This window comes from Dermacentor variabilis, chromosome 5, assembly GCF_050947875.1.
Source record: "Dermacentor variabilis isolate Ectoservices chromosome 5, ASM5094787v1, whole genome shotgun sequence".
In the NCBI taxonomy this organism is placed as follows: domain Eukaryota; kingdom Metazoa; phylum Arthropoda; class Arachnida; order Ixodida; family Ixodidae; genus Dermacentor; species Dermacentor variabilis.
The window spans coordinates 162,768,869-162,786,482 of record NC_134572.1 but is presented as its reverse complement, the minus strand read 5'-3'; the positions used below and the strand labels follow the sequence as shown (position 1 = coordinate 162,786,482).

Below are 17,614 nucleotides of genomic sequence, written 5' to 3'. Positions count from 1 at the left end.
TTTTCCTCCTCCCCAACTGTCACAGCGGGCGTCTACAACGACATTGAACGGCATTTACACGATTCGCAGCTCTCAGAGATATTTGTACTTGTCGCTCACATCAACGGCCCCTGTTTTTCCACAGCAATTCCGGCTCAGGTGGGAGGAATCGGGCATCGACTGCGGCGGGCCCCTGCGGCTAAGCAGGGAGCTCAAGACCCGCGAGGTGACGTCACCGGGCTATCCACACGGGGCTCCCGCGCACGCCGTCACATGCGACTGGACCGTCATGGGACCGTCCAGGTCGCGCATCAGGATCGACTTTCCCGACTCGTTCCACATGCGCCATGGGTGAGCAGCGGTCTTTTGACTGGCGACGCGCAGTGGATTCAAGTGATCAACTGTGGTCGAACGAGGCATATCTTAGGCTGGAGTAGTGAACTTAGTCTTTTAGAGGTGGTGAGGGGTGGGTACCACAGATACGAGTTGAATAGAGCAGGATGAAGAGCGTCGGCGCTATTGCTTCTGCACCGGTTTCGTGTAGGCTGCTTATACCGTCCAGGCAAGCGCCTGTCTCAAGCATCGAAACGGCATGGATAAATGGAATTTAACAACAAACCAGGATGACATTGAAGCACACAGTGTTGAATTGCTTGGCGTAATCATCGCAATCTAGCACTTTAGGCTGCATTCGCACAGTGTACACAATCGCAATTCAGTCTGCGCGTGAAGCGTCACGTGCACATGGGCCACGCAGTCTGGGCCCAAGCGGCCAGCCTGCTGCAAGTGCGACGTCACTTTCTGCATCCAGCTCCATAACGCTCAAGCAGAAGAGCAAACAGAGATTCCGTCCGTCGGGTTAGTGCTATTTTAGCGCATTGCTGTGGGTAGCTCAAGAAAAACCAATTTTGACATTTTAAGGGATTTTATCGCTAGATTTGGCGACATTTTGACATTTTAGCGACGCAATTTCCCGGTTAGCCACCGCCGACTTTCTTTAGCGACGTTACAGAAATACTGACGACATTTAGTGACAGAGACGTTCATGAATCGGAAAAGTCTAAATATTTTTTTAAAAAGTGGCTATGGAGAATTAGAATATTGCTTTCACTTCAGAGATATCAAAACCCCGGTACGGCGCCAAGTACCCCCTACACTGGTTGCACAAGCTTCTTTTTTAACGCACTTTATCGCCAGTGATGCTTCGACCTTTGCAACAGACAGCGGACGCCTTTAACTACGTTCTTTGCCTGTTGTAGATGGAATAAAGTCGACAAAGTGCCGTGAAGCCAACCGAATAAGGTCTGCTACTGACGAAGGTGCCCGACCCAGGGGGCAGCAGCACGCGAATCGCGGCCGCCATCTTTAACATCTCTACACGACGAACGGAGACCGTATGTTCGTAAGCGGACAAAGATGAAACTCACCAGTACTTCATGACAGAATAGACGAGCCTGGCCCGTTACCTTCACTTTGAAAGAGCCCTGTAACACGCACATGCGACAGACTCGTCCCCGGCACTTCAAGCGCAAAACGAAATTGTAACCGAGTAAGACTCGTCCTCAACACTTAAAAGGCTAAAGCTGTGGATGTTGTAGTTTCTTTTAATGCGCTCGATTAGTGGGCGTTCGCAAGCGCAGCGGTAAATTAAGTGACTGAAGCTTATTGCCATAAAATTTATGGTGAGGTTTAGAACGCAGCATATGAACATGTCAAACCAACTGTATAAAGGCGCACTGATCGGAGCAGCTTGGCTTGTTCGTGGGAATATGAACGCATCATCTCTCTTCCTCACAGATTTCGGACAAATCATCACTGCGAGGAGCTTTTGGGCGGATCGGGGGGAGGCAACATATAATTTGACCTGTTTAAATAAACAGTCGCAGTTTCGCCTGGAATGTTAAGCAGTGATAGCGATAGCAAACTGTTAGAGAACTACACGAAGTAAGGTTCGTAGTTTTACCAGCCGTGTAACTTACAGTAAACTTTTGATTAATTAACAAGCACAATGCCATGCGCATACAGGAAAACATGAAACGATCTACGCGATTATGGAGAACAGTCGCTGTCCTATCGTCGACTTGATGAGGACCGGCAGCATCGGGAAGCCAAGGTTGCATGTTGCCTCTTGCTTTATTGCATCTCCGAAACTTGAGATTAACCCCCGTGCTCAGAAATGCGTCTTAATTTGAAGCCCATGCTCGACTTGATTTAAACGACGCCTGTTGTCAACGCACCAAAAGAAACGCAATGAGCGTCTGCGGCGCGTTCGCACCAGGCGTCATTTACATCAAGTCAAGCATGAGCTTCAAATTAAAATGCACTTCTGAATACTGAGGTAAGCGACCTCCAAAACTAGGCATGCCAAAACGCAGCCCAAGTGAAGGCGCCAGCCATCTGGGCTCGCCTAGCTCTCGCACCCACCGCAGCTTACCTCCGAGATTGGGCGTGCAGCCGCCTATGCGCACAGCCGTGCGAACAGCCATGCCCCGCCATAGCCAGGCTAGAGGAGGAGAAGCGCGTTCACCCGGCCCACTTAGCGTTTATCCCGTGACGTGAAACATTGGGCACGCGGGAAGCGGCACGCTTCGTGCTACCATCTTTCTCGCATCATCCTCGTACGCTTTTACTGACACCCACAGTATGCGGTGCTCGGGTCACGATCTTATCGCACTAGGAAACTTACGCAGAACATCACGACAACGGCGGCGGCAAAACCTTTTCTGGAGTGGCGACATATTTGCCATCTCAATAATGACGGTCACGTAATTATTATTGACGGTACACAACATGACCAAGATCTTGTCGCATAACTTTGATTCCCCTTTCCCAGCGCGAGAAACAAGAACAACGTCGCAGTTTCACCAGAAAGGGAAGCGTCGATTGCGATAGCGGATTAGCAGACAGCCATATGGAGTAAAGAGAATACTTTTATCGGCCGTATGAACTTGGAAACATTCGTTTGCTAACTAAATTAACAAGTATGGTGTCAGCGCCCACAGCAAACAAGAACGCATCACAATCGAGGACCGCGGACACTCGCTGTCGAAACACGCCGGCGTGATGAATCGCGGCAGCAGCAGCCAGCGAAGTGACCTTTGCGCTATCTATCGCTTCAACGCAAACTGAGCGCCGAGAACACACAGCCTGCACAAAGCTACAAGCCGTCAAGGCACCTAGAGTCTGCGCCCAACGCAGATCGCTCTCAAGATGCAGCCACGTGACCGCCCGCAGCGGCCGCACGCGCAGTTGCAACCGGAGTAGATCGCCCCCTCCCCCCGGCGCCTGTTAACGTTGGGTAATTTGAGCGCGACGGAATGGGCGCGCTTCCTCCCCCATTCCCCTCCCTTTCGCGCGGGAGAGTTTGAGCGGCGATCGTCGGCTCCCCTCACAAGCTTTCGCTCGCAGCGAACGTGCGGCGAACGTGTTGTCACCCTTGGACTTCCTACGTAACATAACGGCGATGCCGACGACGACGGAATAAATGCGCCTGGAGTGTCCACATATAATTACTATCGCAATAAAATTGCAGGCCACGCATCAACTAAGTGCGCATTTGTTCTAGGAAAATGAGGTGACTCGTGTTTGTTTGAAACGTGCTGAATTTTGAAGGTAAGCCCAGGATTCCCGCTGTCGCTGTGAATCCTTTACAGCGAAGCTGTTAGCCTATAGTTTGTCGGGATTTTTCTTAGTGCGTCCTCACGGAAAAAAAAAACATTCAGCGATTAAAAAAAAATTCCTTCAGCGATTGAAGCGAAAAGTGCATACATTCTTTGGTATCACGCATCCAACGTACAGGCAAGCATTCGTTTCAATAAAGCACCAGCACAAAACGAGCAGCAAAACCACATCGTTGATGATAAGATGCTCTTGATAACAACGCTAAGCACGTAGCCCTTCCCGCTTACGTTTCCCGGTAAAGATTACTGTTGCGCAAGCTGCCGCGGCGACAGCAGCTTGCGGCGTGGGGAGTCCAGAACCAAGCCTAGCAACTGATTTCATTGTTGTTGCAGCACCGCGCTATGGGTAGGTGACGCATAGTTACGACTCACAAGGAGCAGTGGCAAACGGAAAAGAAGTCGAGGAGAGTGTTTTGGGAGGCTAGTTGGGAACACAGCTAAAGTTCCCTCCAAAAAGCGAAAAGAAACGGCAATACGACCAGCGGTGGCGTGCTGCCAAAATTACAATTAGTCCGATTACTCCCGTTGCTTTAAATTACAGTTACTGCCCCTGCGTTTAACCAATAAGGCGTTGCATACCTCCCTCAGCGGCTGTAGTGGTGGTATTCAACAGATTCGCTGGACGTACACTTTCGCAGGGCAGGAATGGCGAGTAAATTTTTTTTAATAGATTAGTAAAATAAAATTCATCTACACCATGCTCCTAAATTCACTGTTTATTCATCTGCACTGACAACACACGAGCACAAAACATAACGGTACATGCGTTACAGCATGCTATACCCCTGTCAAGCGGGCAAGTTAAGTGCACGTAAGGAGGGTGCACTCTGTTTTAAGTGCACTTTTCCAAATCTAAACGTCGCAAGCTGAGTGTTCTCGCAGAAGAGTGCACTCCTGTCGGAGTGCATTCACGGAACGCACTTCTCTGATCGAGTGCGTAGCCTCGCCGCCAGTGGTTTCAGCGATACAAAATGTAATGCATAGAAATAGTACACAGAAGTTAATTCTAGCTGTTGAACAGTTTTTAACGAAATAATCAGAGCATAACTCCCTGATATTCTGTTCTAGCAGGATCAAATGCCGCCTCGTCGCACATTACCATCTTGTTCTGGATTGGCTAGGCATTTCTCTTTGCCGGCTTTGACTTGAAACACTCTCGTGATAAAACTACTTTCGTTTCTTGTTTAGTAAATATATATTACGATTGTTTTTTTTATTTATAATACAACTAAAGGAATCGCTTTTTGGAATGGATGGATGGATGGATGCAAAACTTTAATAAAGGTCCTGAGGTACGCGACTCAGCGCGCTGCGGGCCGCTCCCACGTTCGGACAGTCAGGCCATGCCCGACCGCCGCATCGCGGGCCCTCCGGACAGCCCATAGTTGCGCCCCGGCATCGGGGCTCTTGATAGCGGAGAGCCACTTGTCCTCATTGATTTGTTCTGTGCCTCGTAACGAGGGGCAACGCCAGAGCATGTGGTCTAGGCTAGCGATGTCATTGCAGTGCCTGCAAGAACTAGTGGCATAGGTGTCGGGATAAATCTTGTGGAATAAAGCCGGGCTGGGATACGAGCCTGTTTGCAAATAATCTGAGGGTCAATGCCTGCGCTCTATTTAACTTCTTGTGTGGAAGGGGAAAGCCTCTCCTGCCGAGATAGAAGTGCTGCGCAATTCCATTCTATGTGGTCGGTTGATCTCTGTTCTCCACCAACGCCGGCCAACGGGCCTCCACCAGCGGGCCGACCAACGCCGGCCCGCTTTTTGGAAGGTATTTTTATTTTAATCTACATCTTCAAAAATATGGTTTTAGTCTGTCGCCATTTTTTTAGTGCGGGTGTACTCTGCTTTCCCGTATAGCACCGCGTAGCCCTAAGTGTCACTCAAATTCCCGAAGTGCACTCCCCGTAAGTGCACTTAACTTGCCCGCTTGACAGGGGTATTAGTCTATACTACATTGTTCCAAAAGCCCCTATGTTTGTAAAATTCGCTCAGTTGTTCTGGCGACAACTTTAGAGACGTTGGAGCAAAATTTCGTGAAAATTTTACGGACTTTTTGTCTGAGTTAGCGACACGTTCGAGCTGTCAACACTGAGAAGAATCTCGGGCTGTCGACGTACGTGCGCTGCGAATAGTGCACACAATATTTAGGCATGCATTTTTTTCTTAGGTCATTTGATGCCATAGCATCATAGATATCAAAACCCAGCCGTCGGTGTCGTACACAGGTTTCCCAGACCCAAAGGGAGAAAGAGACGGAGAAAATAGAAAAGGCAGGGATGTTCGCGAAAAAAGCATCTCGTTGGATACGTGCACTACGCTGGAAGAAGGGAAAAGGGTATAGAAAGAAAATAGAGAGGAACGCGGTGATTGTATGCGCCGCTTTCTTCTCTCTTAAGAGAATTTAAAAGCTGCGGGCGGGCCGATCGCGATATGAGTGCACGTTATGTGTTATAACGCCAGGATGCTAATGCCGATACCATTACACAGGTCAAACATCTTCAGCAGCGTTTAAAGGCGTATTGTTGGCAGAACAACTGACGGTGTGACACAGACAGAAAGGATGAGAAGGAGCGGTAGGGCAGTGTGACGTAGAAAGGCGTGTGACAGGAAAAACGCACAAGTTGCGCAGGTGTTCCATGGGCACGCTGGATTACGCTATGCTCTTCACAACACGTTGCTCTGTGTAAACGTTTTTTGCAATAACCGGATCGCGGTGGCCAGCACAGGTATACGAATGTGTGCTTGGTCATATAACGATAGCAACTGTTAGTGTGAAGAGAGCTTTATAGCAATAGCTGCGTGGTGTATAGAGATGCAGACTCTAATGAAACAGGTGATGTTAGCCTGCCTGATCACCTGGGATATACCGCAGCTATTGCTTTATAAGTGATATAAGCACAGTGAACACAAACATACACAGAAATAATATACACCAGAAGCATTTGCTGAGACATAGTTGCTAGCGCTAACGAGACTAACTGAAAAAAAAGTTGGGACAGGACAGAGCACTAGCGCCCTGTTCTGTCCCAACTTTTTTTCTGTTAGCCTTGTTAGCACTAGGAACTATGTCTCAGCAAACGCATCAACACCAACTAGCCCAACTTTCTGCAGTAAATACACCCGAAGACACGTCCATACGCAATAAAGTGATTTACAATGTTCTGTCAAGGCCTGTAGGCCTTAGAAAGACGATGGCAACGTTGCGCAACCAGCGAAACAAGAGAGTGATGCTTCCCTATTATAATAAACGAGGATCCGTGACATCAGCTTCCGAACACGTCTTTACTCTGCCACGGGCCAACACTGTCCAGTAGCACTAAACTCGAGTCACTCTTTATTTGTACAGCGCAACTACAGCGACTCTCTTTCTGAACAATAATGACAGCACTCGCATTGGACACGCTGTAAGCTCCACGTAACGTTACACAGACGGATCATTCCAAACCAAAATAATGCAGTAGTGGGACTAAAATTTTCTCGGTGAAAAGGCCATTACTTCGATCAGAATTTCTGTGGCGAAAGTTGTTGTGCTTCTCAGTTATAACCCCTTTCCTGCTTATTTTTTCGTGGACCACTTTAGTGTGTTACCAGCGTCTAAACTTGGACAAATCTAGCATTTCCGACAAATTCAGTCATTTGTTTGAGAGCCTTAGCGCAGTGCATAGGCGAAAATAAAATTTCGTAAGATAGTACGTTTTATCGAAAGTCCTATTAAAGTAGTTCCAGGTTTTCTTGCCTGACCGTGTTTTATTAAACATTTTCCCATATCCCTTTTATTTGCGCATTTTCACTTCTGTGCTCAGGCGCTAAAGGATTAAAGTTATTTTGAAAAACTGTTTTATAATCAAAGGATAAGATTCAGACAACGTAAAAACGCAAATTTTGAAAGAATGCGCAACATGGTCGACTTTTGGTGAAATTGTTTTTTTTTTTTTTTGCACCTGGTTTTCCACAATTTCGTGAAATTAAAATGACCGTCAAGTGCGCAAGAATATTTTTGGCTTGAAGTTGTTCGGGGAAATAGTTTGCAAGTAATGCTTATATATGTGTAAATATTTGTAATTTTTTCAGAGAAATTAAATTGCAAGAGCGCCATGGTTTGGGGCAGTTGGCGTGGAATGACTCAGATAGAACATGTGTCAATATATCCACTTGGTTGGTAAAAAGTTTATTGCAGTGCGGGTGGCCCGAAGGTTGCCCTGTGTAACACAGTAGGTTAGTCTCAGTGGTTGCGCGGCTGCGTAGTATATGCAATAATAATAGCTGCGGTGCATATGCATCGTATGTAAGAGTAACAAACAAGAAAAAAGCGTCTTGCATTGCTGTGTTGCAATTGAATAATATAAACGAGGAGGAAAGGGATTAACCAAGGGGCCCGATTCTTTTTTTAGTCATATCATAAGAAGAAAACAACTTGCCGCAGGTAGGGACCGAACCCACAACCGAAGGTTGTGGGTTCGGTCCCCACCTGCAGCAACTTGTTTTTTTGTTTTTTCATCCACATTCATTTCCATTATTTTAGCGTTTCTTTATTTCATTTATCAATCACAAGTAATTTCCCCTATGTTGTCCTTGGTGTCAGTGTTTGTTGGCTTCTTATGATATGACTAATTGAATAATATAGCCTTATAGCTGATACTGTAGCCTCGTAGACAACAGCAGTACATCATAATAGCATAACTCAAAGATGGTCACGACGTTGATGTCGTGCGAATGTCAGCAAATAACTATCAAAGTCAACTGATACGAGCTCACATGTATGCCGCACTATGGCCACTAAAGTGAATATTTATTTATTTATTTATTTATTTATTTATTTATTTATTTATTTATTTATTTATTTATTGTGACACCCTCAAGGTAAATAATTGTACATTACAGAGGGGAGGGGCGGGAATACACTCCAAGACAAATATAGGATTAGTTCAAGGAATTTCTAAGGAATATTAAGATCCCGTTGGTGTTTTATTATTGTTAGGTGTGTTTAATTAGATATTACGTTTGTAGAGGCCGCGCCAGTTATCCTTTTTTCCGTGATGTGTAAACTATGCATAAGATCGCTGCAAGTTCCACCACCAATGAGGAAACAGTACACATAGACATCAGCCCCAATCTGGGCAAAATACACATACCACTTATCGCTGCTGTTCTCATTGCAAACCTTCGAACTTTACGTTTGCTTGGAAGTAAGGAAACATTTGCGGCCAGTGGGTTCTAGTCTACATTGTTGCAGTTAACCATGCTGTTCTGCAAAAAAAAAAAAAAAATATGGCAACGACTTCAGGACGACTTCTTTCTGCTAATCATTCTGTTACCAGATGTGTGTAAAAATAGCGTACGTAGGTTTTTCTGAAAGAACCAGTTCAGTTGTGCTCTGTGTTGTCTGTGCCTGCCTCATCTCAAGCCATTCTTGTAGTGAATTTGTGCAAAAAGGGAAAGGGCGTTTATCCGAACTTGTGCTAAGAACCGTTCGTCTAGAAACGGTGTCGAATCTGAAAATTTTGCTTTGATACAAGGAGCGTCTCATTCGGGACATCACTGTAAAGCCAACTTCCAATGCTACAGAAGTAACACGTGCTATAGCAAGTACTAGAAAAAAAAGGCATTTAATAACAGAGCAAAGTGCAGTGCAAGACAAAGCAAATTTTTTTATTATAGCGTCGAACTCAAAAAGAACTATAGGCCCCAAATTCCTACTCTTGTGCGAAAAGAACATACTTCGATGGCCAAACATGACCTCGGAAAAGTTCAAGAGCTTTGTGCTGTTTGCAGTTGCCACGACGAGCCCAACGAGCGCAGCAAGGACTACGTCGAAGTGTTCGACGGCGGCACCGCCAACGCGCCGTCGCTGGGCGTCTTCTGCGGCTCGGACCGGGGCGACAGCTTGGTGGGCTCCGGCAACCTGATCGCGCTGCGCTACGTGCAGACCAACTCTGCCGGAGACTTCCTCGGTTTCAGGTCCACAGTCACGCTGGGTACGTTGCTGCGCAGGCGCCTCGTCTCCGTGGCGTGGCGTGTTCTTCTGCGACGAGAAAGCTGAACGTTCGAGTTTGGTGTAGAGCAGTGGTGCTTTGATGGGGGCGCGGCTGTCGTTCCTAGGGCTCCGCGAAATCATTTCAAGGCATTTGCGGGGCTAAAGACTTCCCTACCGACTGAGCATTCCCACTACGTCTTTTCGTTTTCTGGGACAACTTAATTGATTATATATATAATCCGAAACATTTATCAGTAGGCGATAAGATTGCGACGTTCTTCCCATTCTTCATAAAGAAAAAGGCAAAAAAACAGAAGTGTAGCTTGTTGCTGGAGGTGGAAGCCGAAATCGCGACTTCCACATGACGCACACACGGGTCAGTCGGTTTGAGCTTACAGCGACGGCTGTTACCACAATCCGCTTTTTTAGGTATTTGCGCAAACATACCGCGAGGGGGATCATAGATCAATGAGATCGAATGAGGTAGGAAATATCGTGATTGGTTTTCTTTAACTTAGTCCACAATCGCTTCTTCTGTACTCGGTTACTGTCGGCTTGAGCATTCTCTATACATTGCCCAAACTTGCGCAATCCCAATGAAATAAACGAGAAATAAACTGATACGTGTAATGCTATAACGCGTGTTTCGACCAAACAAAACGTATTTCGTGATGACCTTGACATTTTAACCAACCTTGTGTGCTCTTTAACTGATTGCTGTTTTTGTTCTTGATTTAATTTTTTTATGCTGCCCTGTACCGTTCACCATTTCGTGCTTCACTTTTTTATTATTATTAATTCAAAACTGCCCCATTACCAAGGCTTTTGGCTCTTCATGGCCACTTCGAGAACTAAATCAACTGAGCGGAATTAGTATTTTCTTTTAAGCAAGCATTATTCGAGCAGCCATGACCAAGTCTTACAAGAAACCACATTCACGACATGCCGAACCACCGGCATTTCCATGGCGGCGCGCTGTAGGTTAGAAAACTGGCATAGACGCTGATGCCAGATTTATTTCCGTGTATTATTCGAAGACGTTCTGTGCATAAAACAGTGCCAGAACGCCGCCTTTTCCTCTATAGGTATTTCTAAGGAAAGTTATTGTTCTTCCCGAATTAGAGTTTCTTTCCCACAAACAATTACTAGATTTGCCGCTGGTATCTGCGGCAGCTGCAAGTGTTGTAGTTGATCCAGCATGGGAATGATGGTTAGTGCACGTATTTGCCTAAGCTTCCTTCTTCTGGCTTCGAAGGACTTTGTGATCTTAAAATTTTGTCATTTTTCAAGAAAATGTTGTGCTTCAAATTGAACAATTCAGATTAGATGCGCATGCGCTCCATGCATCTTAATGCCTACGTGCGTTTAGGAAAATATAACTACTGGGAAGTATGGGCTGATGACGGCAGAGAAATTGCATCTAACAAAGCCGCAATTATTTCAGAAGCTACAAGCAGGAAGATCAGACCATATGCCGCCCTTCAGTCACGTGCACGGTGCTCAAATGATTGCAGTTACAGATCTCCTTCCAGTTATTTCAGTAGGAAACAGCTGTGCGTGCACTTCTGGTCGTCTGGTGCAGCCGAGTGTGGCGGCACCTTGTGGCCGTTCAACGAGCACAGCCGCAACTTGGAGGAACTGCGCGAGAAGCTGGCCGAAGGCTCGTACTTCGACTGCGCCTGGCAGCTGCGCTCGGTGGACCAGACGGTGATCGCGCTGAGCGTGAGGGGGCTGACGCTCGCCGACAGCCCCGGATGTTCGGGCACCGACTTCCTCGAGGTGCGCGACGGCAACCGCACCGGTGAGTCTCGAAGCCTTTTTTTTTTTTTTTTGAGAATCGCAACCGCACTATGGTGTCGGCTGTCGGTCAGTCTGTTTTCGTCAGAGGAACGTTATAAAAAGTAATGCTGCGATTCATAATATTGGTACGATTCGCATTAGAAAATTACCGCTGCTTCAGCAATTAGTAAAGTAGCCGCACTTGTTGTTAGAGGAGGCTAGGTAAGCCAGAAGCCACGCGAAAGTTGTAGAATGGAAGAACGGCGCCGTGAAGTTCCTGCCCCGGCCCACCGTGATGTCGTGCGTCTTCAGAGCGTCTGCTCGGCTTTAGTTAATTGCTTCAGTAGAGAAACGCTGCCCTATATTCTAGAGACCAATGGCACCCTAGGAACATCCAAGGACGTTTACTGAGTCGGAATTACTGAACTACGAGAACTAAACCTGAAATGTGTCACGTCACACTGACGAATTGGCGCTGAGGTTTAGACACGAAATTCACTAAGGAAAGCGTGCACTTTATTTTCTTAATAATCATGAATAGGCCCCTCCCTTCCTCCCCCTCCCCCGACGACATGCTCATACACACAAACAAGTAAATGGAAGCACGGTTTGAAAGAATCCTTTACCAGTCTAAAGTGTTTTACTCTTGCCCTTCGGTGTCTATTTACCTATCTGTATACGCGTAAGGCGGTGGTTAGTGTAATTGTAAAGAAGGCAAAATGAATGGGGCACGAGAACCGGCTTTCTAAAGTGCATCTGCACCGGTGCTTCATGAATATGTCCTAAGAGGTAAATGAACAGTGTTTTTTTGGTGTGTTTCATGCACTGTGGTTGCTCGCTTGGCTTCTCGTTATTTGTCTGTTTTTCTATTTTCCTTTTGCGCAAAAACAAAGATCAAGTTTATTTGAATTGAAACTAGCGTTGAAAACTCGCCAGCCATGCGATATCCAGGCGTGGCGATGCGGTAAGCACCTAAATGCTGTTTTGTTGATACCTCCTGTGCGATGTGCAATTGTCCTTGCTATCGGTTCCTTCAGGCACTGGCAAGCGGCAGCAGAACGGTGCAGCACAAATCACGACAGTGATAGGTAACACATTGACAGGCATTTCGGTACCATACAAATACTCAATTCAACATGCGCATTTGAATAGAAGAGCTCTTCCGAAACGTTTGTGTTTGTGTATTTATCTTGTGTATATGTGAACTATAAAACAGTTGTCACTCGTGTTTTATTTCTATTCTTTGTACGAAACTACTTCTCAAGTAGATCGATGTACTACGAGAAAAGGAGCAGCCGACTCCGTCTAACAGGCACCCTTTGAATACAAAAAACAAGACAGCACATTCTGCGCTTGTCTCGACGTTTCTTATTCCTCTAATTTGTGATTTCAAAGAGCACGTCAGAATACATAGAGACGGATGGCAGCTACCTGTTGACACTGCAGCCTGAGCATGCATTGGAATTCGAACAATGCTGCGCGAACGCGAATATTTTATGAGTCATGTACAAATTGGAACTTTAACATGAAATGACCCGAGTACTCAAAATCGGACGCTCTTAAAAGTTTGCTAAGAAAATAAAACTGATACGCTTCTGTCTGGGTGTCTGTCCCGAATACTAGGAATATTTCCTGTGGGGTCGCAATATCGACGTAATCTGGTCTGATATTCTTAGCTAACGAAGTGCATTTTTAGGTATTCGACTCGGTATCAAAAAAGCGCGTCGGCAGCTTTTAATACTATTAGCATTTTTTGCCTACTTCCGCCATTTTGGGCGTATCTATCGATCTACCTGTCTCACGCCACCCAGAGGTCCAAGTTGCTTACCTGCTTGGGCCATGCTAAGTATGTGCTCGTGGTCAGGATGCCGCCGCTGTCGTTTAGTCGTCGTCATTTCAGTTTCGTGATCTGACTCTCGTCATGCCGTCGCTGTCATGTTTCTTACTCCACTCCAGTGGCCCAAGTTCTCTAATAGCTTGTGCCACTAGGTGTTTGTTCCCCATTGTGATGCCATGGGGTCATTGCATTGTTGTCACTCCAGCTTTATCAGCCGACTCTCGTCATGTCGTTATCGTCCCGCCATCGTTGTCGTAGAGTCATCGTGCATTCGTCGTGACACCACCGGCGTGATGCTGCCATTGGTCGTTCCAATGTCGTCATTGCGACTTCATCATTCGACTCTCGTCATGCTGTTGTCTTCACGCCATCATCGCCACACAATTGCCATACCATTGTTGCCATGCTGCCGTTGTCATGCTGCTGTTTTACCATCCTCATCATATTGTCGTCGTGCCATCGCCGTCTCACCACTTTCGACGTTCCTTTCACGTCGGTATTCGTCATTTTATTGTAATTGTAGTGTCATCGTTGCTATTATGTCGCAGTTGTCATGCTGTCATCGTCAGACAGTCGCTGTCATGCATCCATTGTCAGACGTCGTCGTCGTGCCATCGTGGTCGTGTTATCGTCACCATTCCAGCTTCGTTATCCGACTCTCGTCATGCCGTCGTCGTCACGCCTTTGTCCTCATACAGGTTTCATGATAGAGTTGTCGTAACGCCACTGTCTTCACACACTCGTCGTCGCTATACTGTCATCATGCGGTTTTCATGCCGCCGTCTTCAATGCGTCGTCGTCATAAAGTCGTCGTTATACATTCGTTGCCATACAGTCATCGTGAGGCCGTCGCGGCATTCCATCGTCGTTGCGCGGTCGTCGTCGTGCCGTCGTCGTCACGCTGTCCTTTTACCATCATTATTACTTCAGTAATGTCATCGCATTGTCGTAATGTCGTCGTCATGATGCCACCTTTGTCGATCCATCGACGTCTTTCCTTCTTCGTCATTCTATCATAATCATGTGTCGTCATTTAATCGGGACTAGGCCGCCGTCGTGATGCTATTATCATCATTGAGTCGTCGTCAGACAGATGCTATCGTGCATCCGTTATCGTACCGTTGTCGTTATGTCGTCGTGGTCGAGCCATCTTCGTCATTTCAGCTTGTTCATCCGGTGGGTGCCATACCGTCGTCATCTCATTGTCCTCATTTCCTTGTCGTCACGCTGTCGCCACTGATCCATCGTCATCATTTCGTATTCGACATCTCAATGTCGGCACACCGCATTTTTCATTTCATCAACGTCATTCCTTCTTTGCAATTCCATCGTCATCACGGCATCGGCGTCATACAGTCGTCGTCATGCCGCCATGCTCATGGGTGGCCTTGGCTAGAGAGCGCCATAGCAAAGTGGGACGATACCGGAGTTTCTCGCATATAGCCGAAGCAACAAAGTCACAGAATGACCACTTCACATGTGAAATAAACCTGAGTTCACAAATATGCTGTGTCGCTACACTGCTTGAATGCTAATCGTGTCACCGTCAACATTGGTCGTGAGACGACTGCTGCTTTTTTACAGAGAATCTGTATGTGGCTAGAGTTCCGTGAATTTTTGTTCACTCTGTTCACTATGGCTCTTACTCCCGTAAGCACTCATACTCCCATTCAGCGTATTTCACCGTTCCCGCAAGGCAGAGGCTACGAGCACTCAGCAAAGTGAAGCGAACAGTGCTTAAATTCTTTCTAATCACGCATACAACATACAAAACAGTATTTCGAAAACTGTCATCATCAGTGGCTCATACCCGTAAGCAATGGCTCATAGCCCCGTAAGCAAGCACAAAATGCAGTGACTCATAGTCCCGTAAGGTTCATGGCTACTAACTTTGCGCCAAGGGCACCATTTCAGAGCAGGTCCTGTGAATTCTACAGGTCTTGGACATCAAACCGCACGCGATTTTCTGGTTCCCCACACACATGGGACAACTCGAGGGCGCCCCGCCAAACCTCAACAAGTCGGCCCACAGAGCTGCGCGAAGAGTCGTCGACCGCGTATGCCTACCGGGTGGTCCGGCGCTGAGGTTATGGACAATCGGGACCCTCCCTCCTCATATAACGAACTTACCAAACATTTCTACGGGGGGCGATACCCTCCGCCACATAAAAAACTAGGCAGACCATAGGCTTTAACACTCGGGTTACTCCAGGTAGGGGCATACCCTAACGCCGCACTGTTACACAGAATCTATCCAGAGATACAATCGACCAATATTTGCGAGCTATGCTCAGACGGCCGAGCTAACTCAGAACACATGCTGTGGCGGTTACGCGATGGCGTCACGTCGTCCAAATGGGCGGCGGCCCTAAGCAGCCCCGATATTGAAGCACAGCTATTGGCTGTCCATCGAGACCGCGACGCAGCAGAGAGGCTCGGCCTTTCTGTACTGACGTGGGAGCGGACCGTTACGTACTGACGACCGTTTCGACTAGACTGAAGTTTTACCGTACCATACCATACTCACTTTGCGTGAATTAGCTGCGGTGACACTACCTCTGCTGTAGTTGTCGGTGATTTCAATGTGGATGGGTAAGTACCGAAAAGGGAGTGGTTTACGTGTTCCGCGCTGCAGTCATATCTCTTGGGTACCACACCGATCCGGCGCAACCAACCACCCAGCGGCGTACGTGCGTCGATTTGACACTATCAGAGAAAGTGATTGCAGTTATGAGTGAAATAATGACCACCGATCAAGACAATAAATGAGCTCGTACCTTTGATCAAAATTATGTGTCACCTCCGGGTCGTGCGCTAAACAGCTTCACTGGTCAACCACCTTCACAGAGTGGAATGGCTCATGATTTTTTTCTGTTATCGTCTTATATTTCGACATTAACTTTCGAATACCTGTGGGCTGGCCAATTCAGGAAATGCTCTAAGCAGTATTTAACAGGGTAACTGGGATTATTGAAATATTTAATTATCACAAGCAAAATATGAAAAAATACGACTTAGGATGGTGTAAGGCCCAGCAGATACACTTCTTCCAATGCGATTCACGACATGCATGCATCTTCAAGTTCTCTTACTGGACAATTTTAAGTGTTTAAGCGTTAATTTTTCAGTAACACAGGAGATTACTCTTAAAAAGTGTTTGGAGACTTTATTCAACAAAGTATGTTTGTATTCTTATACACAATCAGCCGGAGGAAGTTCGTCCGCGCTTAATAATAAGCAACAGTCTTGCCGAATTCTAGCATACACTGAATGAATAGCATACACAAACACAGAGCTACGAGATCAAACGGGATCTGCGACTTTTCGGGCTTTTCTCAGCGTTTTACTTTCCAAGGCATATCACCATCACAGGAAGGCTATAGTGAGATTGTCGTAAAAGAAAACACATCGTTGATAAACACTTCCGTACTGCGTTCGTCTACCATGGTGCTCGTTGTATTCACAGGTCAACTGCTGGCTCAGATTTGTGGAGCAAACTCGTCGCTGGACGTGCAGTCGTCAGAGAACTCCATGTTCCTGCGGGTCAAGCTCGGGTCTGGCACGCGCCACAACCCCCGTGCCCTAACTCTGCGCTGGCACTCCGAGTTCAGCCGTGAGTGCGCCGTATTCTTCTCGCCCCTAACACGTCTTGTGCACTGTATGCACTCGGTAGGCACATAAGAGATCCTTGGCATTATGAAGCTGGAAATGCTAGCCAGGCTGGGGGCCTGGCATTCAGCTCGAAGTGCTGAATGAGAAATGCGATGTGCGAAAATATAGAAGCGCACAAACAGCACGTATGCCAACGGACGCGCAATAAAGCTGTTAGTAAAGCTTTAAAAGCCGCCTTGGTGGCTTAGCGGCTATGCTGTTGAGCTGCACCGCACGAGGTCGTGGGATCGAATCCCGGCCGCGGTGACCGCATCTCAGTGGTGGCGAAATGCAAATCGCGCGTCTACCGTGCATTGGGGGGCACGTTAGAGTTTCTCTTATGGTGAAAATTAATCCGGAGTCCCCCGCTACGGCAATAATCGGATCGTCATTTGTTACGTAAAACCCCATAATTCAATTAAAAGCTGTAATAAACAGCAAATTCTAAGAACACTAGAAGCGCCTTCGCTGAAAACGTCCGGGGATTTCAAGCTCGAGTTGTGGTGAAAGTGCAACACGCCCTTCTGAGATAAAATGATAGTAATTTCAGTAGTAGTCAAATTTGCCCTTTAAGCAAAGCGAGCATTAGTAGACGTACAAAAAAGCAACGTGCATGAGGTGCCTAGGCATTCCGAGGTATTGCCAAGTATGCATTGTTTTTGCACTTACCGGCGATCGTTATAACCGAGCTATCGTTGTCGTCACTGCGTCA

The 17,614-nt window shown here is 46.8% G+C and overlaps 1 protein-coding gene across 2 annotated transcripts in view; it reads left to right on the top strand.

Annotated features, from left to right (window-relative positions):
* Positions 1 to 17,614, top strand: part of LOC142583301 (cubilin-like) — a 267,105-nt gene that overhangs the window by 192,007 nt on the left and 57,484 nt on the right. For both annotated transcript variants that reach the window (XM_075693717.1, XM_075693716.1), the window contains exons 43-46: positions 125 to 330; positions 9,434 to 9,636; positions 11,218 to 11,436; positions 16,718 to 16,864. In XM_075693717.1, the coding sequence (XP_075549832.1) occupies positions 125 to 330; positions 9,434 to 9,636; positions 11,218 to 11,436; positions 16,718 to 16,864 (775 nt within the window). The remainder of the gene's footprint in view (positions 1 to 124; positions 331 to 9,433; positions 9,637 to 11,217; positions 11,437 to 16,717; positions 16,865 to 17,614) is intronic.